The sequence below is a fragment of the Oryzias latipes genome, chromosome 7 (genome assembly GCF_002234675.1).
Source record: "Oryzias latipes chromosome 7, ASM223467v1".
NCBI lineage: Eukaryota > Metazoa > Chordata > Actinopteri > Beloniformes > Adrianichthyidae > Oryzias > Oryzias latipes.
The window spans coordinates 16,380,141-16,390,992 of record NC_019865.2 but is presented as its reverse complement, the minus strand read 5'-3'; the positions used below and the strand labels follow the sequence as shown (position 1 = coordinate 16,390,992).

Genomic DNA, 10,852 nt, shown 5'->3' with positions numbered 1-10,852 from the left:
GTGATGTCTCCTCTCGCGATACAACTTAGTGGTGCCAGCACTCAACTTAACAGAAGTATTTCTCCGATGAGTTATTTAAAAAAAAAAAGCTTCCAGACGTTTATTATCGCCCCTCGTGTACAGCTCAAGAGGCCCCCTCATGGAGGTGGTGATGAGTTATTTAAAATAGTTTTCAAAACAAACCGTATACGTAGCATAATGGCGTCTGATGCGTTAAATGTCCATCGTTATCTCGCATTCTTTCAATTTCAGGCTACTAACACATAAGGACAAATACTCTCTTTTTAATCATCGAAATCCACAGAAATAAACTTTTAAAAATATTTATTACCATACAAATGTATCGAAATTAATCAAAATGTGGCGAGTTATTGGTGTAGAATAATTTATTTGTTGGTATCTTCGGAAATCCGTAGAACACTTGAAGAGGTATTTGGTCACGTGACTCACTTTCCCATCGACCAAAACACAAGGAAGGTAGGTTGTCAACAACTGTTCCAGAGGTTGTGTGAACCGAGCAGCTTTTCCAGGGTCCACCGATCGGCCTCCGAAGAAATATCCAAGCACTGCTCACCTGTCTGGTAGACAGGCCGTCTCAATGCATTACAGAGGACCGAAAACACCGAGGCGATGGACGTGTGCGATTTGTTTAGCAGTTGCAGAAAGGGCGACGTTTGTAGAGTCAGGTAAATCAATCGCTCTGTTCTCATCAGAGTTTCGCTTGCATGAAAGAGAAATCTTCCTCTTACAACAAAATGTTTAGAATCCTCACATTAACCTTCTTTATTCTATCCGTGGTTCATGCCAAAGTCAGTTTCATAAACAGGAGCGGCAGCTAATGTAGCTAATTAGGAAAAATGACCAAGCTTGCAAGTTCAGCTAATGACACCTTCACGCATTCTTATTTTACTCTGAGAGTCAAAGTGATAAGTGATTAGTTAAGCCTCATTGAAAGCTCTCCTTTAATGCTAACCAGTACTTTGTGCACATTCATGATTATACGATCATGTTTTTAATCCCTAGTAGATCATGTTCGTATGAAAAAAGGGATATAAATAGGGGTGTAACAATTAATTGGCTTAATCAATGAATTGATTTATATTCATATAATTCAACCAGGTCGATCAGTCTGTGAGAAGTTTTTAATCAAATAGAATGATATCGTTCAATACCATTATACAATAGTTTCAAAATACAATAAATCGATTATACAGATATTGGAAAATACTGTTTGGATTGAGGTGTATTTGGTTTATTTTACTGTAACATAAAAACGACCAAGTGCATCACAGTGGACAACACATGTCAACAAAAGGGATCAAGCCATCATTACAGTCTAAAGTGAAGGAACACTTTGAATTTAGCAAAGATGTGATCATACAGTGTGGTAGAACGTTCTAATAATGTTCCCTTTCTATCGTTTTGATGTGGAAAAACAACAGTGGGCTGAACTTTATGACACTAAAATGGGAAAGGATTTGACATTCATTCTTTAGTTGTTTTGTACACATATTTACACTTGATTATCTTGCAAGAAATACAAGTAATCTCGAAAACTTCCACCTGGTCAGTACCCAGATATTTCTATCTGAGTCACACTGGTAGAACTTTTGGCTAAAGATGTCCTAGATTAATTTGAGGTCAGAGTTCAAAATGAACAAATATCGACTATGAATCGTATCAGCTACCACAAATTACGACGACGAGTCAAATCCTTGCAAAATGAATCTGTACACTCCTGGTTATAAAGCAGATGTTGGTCAATCAAAGAGGTAGAATAATTAATAAATTCCTCTCTAAAAAAATCAACATCAAGGTTACTTCTTTGTGTTTGAACCTCTTTAAGATGAGTCCTTTTAAGTTCTATTCATTACATCACTGTTTTCTGTTTTTCCATCAGATACCTTGTTGAACAAAGAGATGTGGACCTCAATGTGAGAGACAAATGGGACAGTACTCCTTTGTAAGTATAGTTTTCCCAGTAAACCTTTTTTTTTCTCAAAATACAAACACTCCTCTTGCCCCTTAGGTATTATGCCTGTCTCTGTGGTCATGAGGAGCTGGTCCAGTACCTGTTGGCTAGTGGTAGGCCTGACTATCAACTCATGAACTTGTAACTGAGGTGAGATCAACACAGGTTTAGTCTTTTTGTAACCCGTCTCCATTTTTAAATGGATTGACTTTCAGGTGCCAAGTGTGAAGCCAACACGTTTGATGGTGAGAGGTGTGTCTACGGCTCCCTGAATGACTCCATTCGCCGCCTGCTTAAAGATTACAAATGCGTCAGCGTTCGTGCCATGCAGCGAAATGATTTCAACTACTTTCTGCACATGTAAGAGCCATGTTTTCCAGATTCTTCAGATCCTCCCCTTGAAATTCTAACAGTTCACAGTTATACATTATTTTCATCAAGGTGCATTTATCTAAAAAAAAAATCCATAATCTGCTTTATCTTTAGGTTATTAGAGCAGGGTCAGCACAGCGACGTCAAGTTTCTGGTTCATGGTCAAACATTTCAAGCCCATCGGTGTGTTCTCAGCGCGCGCTCAGAGTACTTCACTGAAATGTTTGAAACCAAATGGAAAGGAAAGAGCCTTATCACCCTCAAGCACCCACTGGTAAACAAACGCATGTATTCACTCTTAACTTGTGTCTTTAAATGATCCATTGTATTGACTAATACATTGCAGCTTGCATCAATACAGATAAAAGCTGTTTTGATTTCAGATTAATCCTGCGGCGTTTGGAGCCATCTTGCAATATTTCTATACAGGTCAGTGAACGTCAGCAGCAGAATTCTGATTTTAAAAACTTCACAAAGTGAAAGATTAATTAGAAGTATTTATAATCTTCTGTCAAACCAGATTTGGGATGATTTTATTTTTTTTAAGTCAAGCTTTCCTCCTATTAAAGGAGAGCCAAACAGCATTCTAATTTAAATCGGTTTTGTTTAAACTTTGACTGAATTAAAAATTAGTTTGAGGCTTCAAATAGAAACTTTTCTGCTGTCGTGAAAAGCAGACATGTGCCACAGTGCGCACTGTGGTGTAGTGGTTAGCGCTCTTGCCTCACAGCGAGAATGCCCTGGTTTAAATCCCATCTGGAACGTTTCTGTGTGGAGTTTGCATGCTCTCCCTGTGCATGCATGGGTTTTCTCTGAGCACTGGTGCATCCTCCCACAGTCCATAGATTCGAATGTATGCCTTCTGGTGTGCATGTGAGGCTTTGTGACAAACTGATGACTTGTTCAGGGTGTATCCCACCTTTGCCCAAATGTAGCTGGGTTGGCTCCCAAAAAGGATTTTGTGGGGTGATTGCTGTTTAGCCAACTTTATTAACACAAAAGAACCATTTCATTACTGATGCTTTTAATTTTTTTGTTAATCTAACTGGTTACATTTTGACCAAATGGCTCAGGACGAATGGATATTGATATTAGTCTGGTGGAGGAGAGCAGACGCCTGGCTAAGCAGTGCAAAATGACTGATCTTATTGAGGAACTGGAGAATAAATGCAAGCAGGTTTATGAATTCGGTAAGACATAAATTACATTTATATTGACAGAACTTTTTTTTCCCACTTTTTCCACGATGAGAGAAACTGATTTTGTCTTGATTTTTTCTTTTCTTTTCCTGAAGTTTCCAACAAGCCAGGAATTTGTGTTAAAGTTCTGAGCTTGGAGCCTCATACATGTCAACTCCAGGATGAGATGGCCCAGCTAGCAGACTGCGCTCTGCCCACTGAGCTGAGAGTGAGGACTCCATTGCAGTCCAGCAGAAACTCATTGCTACTGCATTTTTTAAAATACAAAATTATATTTTTTCTCCACAGGTTGGATTTGATGAGCTTCCATTTAACAGAGTAGATCGCTTCCCCACTTACCCTGACATCTGCTTCAGAGTTGAGGGCTACAATTTTTTGTGTCACAAGGTACTGAAATGCTCCCAATACTCCTTTTTTAAAGCCCCGGATCCTGACACTCATATTTAAATGCAACAATGTTGGCTGTTTCTTTTTCTCGACAGGCATTTTTCTGTGGACGCAGCGATTATTTCAAAGCATTGCTGGAGGACCACTTCAGTGAGGGAGAGCTGCTGCAGTCCCAGCCCAGCATCCCAGTGATAACTTTACACAACATCACCCATGAGATCTTCATCCATGTCATGTATTACATCTACACTGATGAGACGGAGGTACAGGCACAGTTCATCTAAGATAATATTTTCTGAAGTTACATTAAAAATATGCTGGAAACAGAAAACCTTTGTATTCCTGATATTGTGTAGCGGATAGATTCCTCCCTAAACCTTATAAGAAAGAAAGTTTTACATACAGAACTGTCTGCCTCCATATTACCATTTTATTTCAAATCCCAGGTAATGATTTGCAAATATCCATAATTTTAGATAATATCCAGTTCTACTGTGTTTTAACCTTAAATATATACTATCAGGGTTAAAGTTATCTTTATTTTATCTGTTTAATTTGAAATATTCTAAACAAGTGAATTTTAACAGATAGAACAGCAGTTTTTTTCTTCATCATCAACCTGAAAATTGAAATTTGTCACCAAAAAACTGTGTCCCTGATTTGTATTATCTTATAAATAAGCTGAATTTAATGAGCTAAACGATTGAATAATGTCTGTCTAATGAAATTTTAAATACATAATATATGTATGTTTTTAGAAACTTAAAATCTAATTGGATGTCTTTTTTTTATTGTAATTTTTATCTGTCTCCCCCATTTCAGCTGTCAATGTCATAAATGATAAGATGTATGTTTTTATTCATTCTTGACTGTTATGAAATCTCTCCCACTGTCATCTTGACTGTTCATCACTATGATTTTTCCTCCTGTCTGCTTTCCCTTCGTGTCCAGCTGATGATGGAGAACGTGTTGGATGTGTTGTGTGTGGCTGACATGTATCTGCTGCCGGGGTTGAAACGTCTCTGTGGGAAGACGCTTGCTAAGAGCATTGGCGAGGACAACGTCCTGCATATGTGGAAAACCGCCAAGCTCTTCCGCCTCTCTCGCCTAGAAGACCAGTGCACAGAGTTAATGGCCAAGATCATTGAGCGGGTTGGTGTCTTTATCTACCAATGTCTGTATGATCCGTCATTGCTGTGGTATGAGGCCACTGGGAGCTGGTCACTGCACACGTGTTCATACTGCAGCTGATGGTAGATTTTATATGATGCCATCAATTTTTCTTAAAGCAGAGGTCTGCAACTTGAGGTTCTGGAGCCACAAGTGGCATTTTTATTCAACTATTGTGGCTCTTTGGCTTTAAAAAAAATGCTTAGACATTAATTTGACTATAATTTTTTTAAAATAATTTAGTAAAAATATACTTGTCTCTTATTTTCTAATCTTAAAGAAAGGCTGGTATTGATTTAGATATTTACAAATCCTAAATAGTTTTAATGTTCCAGTTTTGTGTTTTGGTAGCTGTTAGTGTCAGAGTTTTCCAGCTGAGGTTGGCGTGCTAAGTCCTCCGGCTGCACATGCTCAGTTAACCCTCATCAGAAACTCACACCTTCCCGTCTGCCACAGCTGGTGGAGCAGCCGGAGTTTGCGGAGATCATCAAGGAGGACGCTGCGTCGCTGGAGAAGCGTCAAGAGACGGACTCGGTTCCTCTGGTGGATGACATCCGCTTCCACATCGCCAGCAACGTGCAGACGTACAGCGCAATCGAAGAGGCCAACCAGAAGCTGGAGGCCTTGGAGGAGCTGCTTGCCAGCGTTAATATCGACTGCTGAAGACATTAGCCCACTTTTGAAATTTTAAGATGGACTTTCTAAGATCTGCAGTTATATAAAACCACAAGAGGGGACAAAAATAACATATGCGTTTATATGTTTGTTTAATTTAGTTTACAGCGTACTGCAATGGAAGTAGCTGCCTTTAATGTTACCCAATTCTATTCAGTGGTAACTGTTTGGCTGTGCAGAGCGTCCTATCACAAGAGACATACCAAATGAGAGAAATGCTATTTGGTTTTAGGTTGTCACAGAAAAACTCCCCGAACGCATAATGTCAGCACGAAAAGATGCGTCACATATGCATGTTTTTGCTAAAATTCACGGTATTACTTCTTGCTTTTCTAACATGGTTTTATTTTTTGGGTCAACCTGAATTTCATTTTCATAATTATCATTTGCAACTAAGTGAAACTTTTTGTTTTTAATAAAGAGAACGAACTGAAACCACACAGTGTCCTAAAATCTGAAAAAATGAGGTTCAAATCGGATGATGATTCTGATGTCTTAAATGTTTGTTTTCAGGCATTGATGTGAGAACAGTGGTTTTGAAATCTTGCACTTAACCTTGTCTTCCACTTTAGTGCACTTTGTGTAAACTAGAAAAAATATTAAATTATTTTCCACCAATCTTTTCCTGCCTTGTGTGTTCTAAACCACGTCTTAAGAACATGTGCCATCTTTTATTTTCTTTTGCTAACAAACAAGAAGAGAAAACTAGTTTTTTTTAATACATTTAACTTTTGTACTAATTGTTTTCCCATCTAAAAATGTAAATTTGGTTGTATTTAAAAGACTCTTAAAGATGCAATTTGGAAAAGTTTGCACAGATTTGATGTTTTCTGTAAAATTGTTCTAAATTTTGAATTCAGTTTATAAACCTTAACTTTTTAGATTTTGTTTTTAATGCTTTGCTAATGTCTCATGTGTATGGCATTTAACAGTTTAAAACCAAACAGTTACACCGTTCAACTAAATTGTGGGGAAAGTGAATCGTCCCAGTGTTTACATTTTTTTTCATCCATTGAACTTTGTGCAGCTGTCCAGGATTTATGCACCATTTATGGTTTTCCTATACAACCAGTCATAGTTGCTCAAAAAACAGCCAGATGTTTTAGAGAATCTAGAAAATGCATGGTGACTCAAGAGGGCATGATTAGGAGACTTGTAGATGTTTGTTTATGTAGACTTTTCACTTTCACTTTTCACTTTTCATAAAGGATTCCATCATATCCTATAGCCTGTATTCCGCTGACGGTTGAAAAATGTAATTATTATTTATATTCAAATTGGCTGCAGTAAATATGTTAGTAGGTATGTAAAGCTCTTTTGTGTACAAAGTGCGTCTAAAGAGAAGAGCACGGGCCATCAGCATGGACAGCAGCCATTCTGGACATTCCCTGTTTGTGCCGCTGCAATCGGGCAAGAGGTACCGGGTTTTAAAAACAAGGACATATAGACTGAGACGCAGCTTCTTCCCCAGAAGTGGAAGTCTCCATCACCCCCCCCCCCCCCCGCGCTTTCCATCTCCCACTGACTTAAATCTTATTCATCTCAGACATCTCTCAGTACAACACACTACTGAATATGCAATAAAGCTGTTTATTTATCATGAAATTTTCATTTTAAACTTCTTAAAGTATTTTCTGATTTGTATTGGTTTTTATTCTTTGTTGTTTACTTCTTCTTTTTTGACTGAGTGCAAACAGAATTTCGTTGTAGAAACACAATGACAATAAAAATCTTTGAATCTTTGTGGTCACACGGTGTCAATGACAGCTGAGACCGGCTGCCGCGGCACACTGGTTGAAAAACACTGATTCTAGACCCACCAGACAGTGCTCTGAACCTTTTTTCTTCAATGATTTGTGATCTTCACTGGTATCCATGGATTACATGAAATCTTTCCACCTTTATCCACCTTTGTCATGGTAGGGAGAACACGTCAATGCAAGGGTGGAGTCATCTAAGATAGCACAAGGGTTAAGCAAGTAAAAAATGTTATTTTATTAAGTCCACTTATATATATACTCATTCAGAAATGCCTAGATTGCAAAATGGACGAAAAACAAGAAAAATATATTGCTTACAAAAGAATATGAAATGAGCGATTTTGAACTAAAACACTTATTATGAAAAAGAACATTTTATTATGGTGTTTGTGATGGGGTAAACCATTACGTTCCTTAGATAATAAAGGTTTTAAAAAAAAGTTCTTTTTTTGTCTTTATTTTTTCTAAAATTGTCCAGTAGCTTTCAGAAGTCACCTAAAGATGGCGCCATTTCTCATGAATCCAAGGAGGATCTGCTTTGCCTGAGTTTGTTTCTTGAACTGTTTCATAAAAAAAAACGTTTTTTTTAAATTGAACTTGTATCAGTTTTTATGAGTCATTTGACAAATTGTCATTAATGTCGTCAAAGTTACAGAACAAGTTCGCTGTGACGTAAATGTGAGTTTGAATGTCAATATAACTTTTGTTTCCATCAGTCACACATTAAAGCGTCTTGTAATAAGCCTCAGGTCTTTTTACTGTATAGAAATATTTTATTGAAATCTGTGGATTAATTTTTGATCTCTTTAAAGCACGTCAACACAGGACCGATTCTGTTGATGACAAAGCTTTTCACTCCCTGCCCAGCGTGTGAAAGGCACACATGAAACAAGACAAGAAGAAACATGTGACTAACGAAAGCTACATCAAGGTTTAAGATGTTTTCATGAATATTGCTAAATGTTTAAAAATTTTATACAGTTTACCCATGATCCCTAGGGGGCTGAGCTTCCGGCGCACAGTTGTAAACGTTCTTTCATTCAAGACGTTCACTGGTCTCATTAGGCTACACCATCATGTTGTTGTTTCTGGAAAGAGGGAATGAAAAATTATATATAGAAGTGGGAAAGCGTGTGAATATTAAGAAAATTAAGTAAATATATTTTTAATAAATAACATTATTATGACATTTTTTTGTTTGTGGTCATGACTGGCATCATTGTTGTTCAAAAAGGCGGCATGTGAAATGTCCTCCTTGATGGATTTCTGTATGAGGTGTTGAAAGTAAAACCGGATTACAACAACAACAACTCAGACAGAAAATGGATGACGTAAGCAAAGAAAAGCAAAGATAACAGAATGAGCAGAAAAAAGTACGACCTAACTGCATTGTGGAGTTGGGGGGAGGAGGAATAATGGTATGGGTGTGCGTGTATTTATTTAAGTTTTCTTTTAGTTAAGGCAGATTTAATAGTGAACAAAATAATTTATGTTTGATTTCTGAGTTTTATTTTTAAATTGGAAGAAAGTAGAAGTCATGAAGTCATGAAGTGTTTAGTCATAAGGAAAAATTCCCACTCAGAACTGTGCCACCCCTTACCACTATGTTTGGATAAACTGGGATAAAGCACAAGAAAAAAATCACAAAACTCTGTGGAGAGCCTGAGCAGATTATAGAAACTGCTAAAACTCCATCTTTAAAACAAATATTATTGCACAAGAAGTCTTTGGTTTCACATACACTGTGGTTACACAAGGTTCTTTTATATTTGACTCGACAAACTCCAGCATTACCACATCACCAATCAAACACACTTCACATTTGAATCAATTGTGTTCCAAGTGCTCGCTAGACACAAGTGAAGACAAGTTTTAGGTTTAACTTCTTATAAAAATCTATGATGACATTCCTGGTGTTTCTTTATGGAGTCCAATTAATCAGTTCTTTAAGTAATCTTGTGTGTTTTGATAAACACATAAAGAACTCTTGTAGTTTAATCCGAGTGTGTTTTTTTTCTCCCTTTCTGTAAATTTACTTTTGGAGCCGTTGACAATGTTTTCTTTGTCGAAGAAATAACCTTAAGAATGGCACAGAGGGATGACTCATGCCACAGTGTGACCAACACTCACTCTTAACTGTTACATCTGTCATGGAAAATAGATTTTTAGATTAAGATTGGATCAATGCAGACAATAAAGAGCTCCCTTTTCCTTTTATTGTATAAAAAATATCAAATTGTTAATCTTTACAAAAAAATGAACTCTATTTCTATGAACAAAATGCTAGTAGAGACACACAAAATAACCATGATGACATTATATGCTTCTTTCAACAAAAAGGCACGTTTACGGTTGGAAGCCATATAATGGAAATGGCAAGTGAAATGCAAAGATAAAATGATGCAGGTGAATTTGGGTGGCAGTTATTTAGGGGAAAAAAAAATATTTAGCTCTTTTTCATTTCAGGAAAGCTGTCCATTTTGATTTAGCTGTTTTGCACACGTCAGGTGCTGCGCAGATGACGTGTCCAGAACATGCACACTCATGTCACTCCCACCATCTGGTCTCCTTTTCCCAGCACGTCCATGTACATGTTACTTTAAACGTGATCTACATGTAGTCTTTGTTTAATGCCAGAGCAGATGGAGGATAAAGCTGGTAACTCCAAATAGCAGCAAACAATTCCGGTGAAGTGTCTTTGTACTTTCTCCTCATTTTTTTCATGTCACTTCATCAACTTCCTCACTTTCAACATTTAAACAATATATACGACAGGTGGTCAGTCTGCTTTGTTTTTGAAGGACGAAAAAAACCAAAGGATTATTCCATTTTTCTCAATGCCTTAACTAATAAATGATTAACAATGTTGTAAGGAGATATATAAATGTACATTTTCATTTGTTACTTGCACACTACTCTGGAACTGAAGCCAAATTCATGCTTTTTTTAATCTATTTACATAAAAACATGAAAAAGCAACTGACTTTTTTATGAGCTGTACTTTTCAGGCCCAAAACAGTTATTAACAGCAGATTAGTTGCTCGCCGTTTTGTCTGTATTTTCATGGCTTATGGTTTTGTTGTGATATACGCGGATGTTTTTGTCCCTACCAAACAGTTTTGGGGAATATTTTTCAATCTTTTTGTTCCTCTTGTGTGTTCTGTTGATCTTTACTGGTTAGCCAAGATGGTGTTTCAGTTTCTGCTTCCTGTTTTTGGTACATTTGAGTCAAACACAGTCACTCACACACATCCCAACAATTGCAACATACAGACAGAGAGACTCAACTGCACACAGTAAAGTTTTCATGAAATTCT

General features: G+C 37.1%; 1 protein-coding gene across 2 annotated transcripts; it reads left to right on the top strand.

Annotated features, from left to right (window-relative positions):
- The first annotated feature begins 430 nt into the window (after window positions 1–430).
- abtb1 (ankyrin repeat and BTB domain containing 1) lies at window positions 431–6,393 on the top strand. 2 transcript variants are annotated; one of them, XM_004070518.4, is made up of 12 exons: window positions 431–686; window positions 1,901–1,963; window positions 2,030–2,085; window positions 2,188–2,332; window positions 2,459–2,618; window positions 2,728–2,773; window positions 3,418–3,534; window positions 3,639–3,751; window positions 3,832–3,930; window positions 4,026–4,193; window positions 4,882–5,082; window positions 5,557–6,393. In XM_004070518.4, exons 1-12 carry the CDS (start codon window positions 631–633, stop codon window positions 5,761–5,763), a joined length of 1,431 nt encoding a protein of 476 aa, XP_004070566.1. In that variant the 5' UTR covers window positions 431–630; the 3' UTR covers window positions 5,764–6,393. The 2 variants fall into 2 exon arrangements, with proteins under 2 accessions (XP_004070566.1, XP_011475540.1); XM_011477238.2 differs by lacking the exons at window positions 431–686; window positions 1,901–1,963 and having other exon boundaries at window positions 2,030–2,122.
- Window positions 6,394–10,852: the final 4,459 nt, after the last annotated feature.

Excerpts from the sequence above, each read along its gene's own strand:
- abtb1 (XM_004070518.4), top strand. The coding sequence starts at position 631 with ATGGACGTGTGCGATTTGTTTAGCAGTTGCAGAAAGGGCGACGTTTGT. Across the intron at positions 687-1,900 it reads GGCGACGTTTGTAGAGTCAG|ATACCTTGTTGAACAAAGAG; the intron begins GTAAATCAATCG and ends TTTTTCCATCAG. Across the intron at positions 5,083-5,556 it reads TGGCCAAGATCATTGAGCGG|CTGGTGGAGCAGCCGGAGTT; the intron begins GTTGGTGTCTTT and ends CGTCTGCCACAG.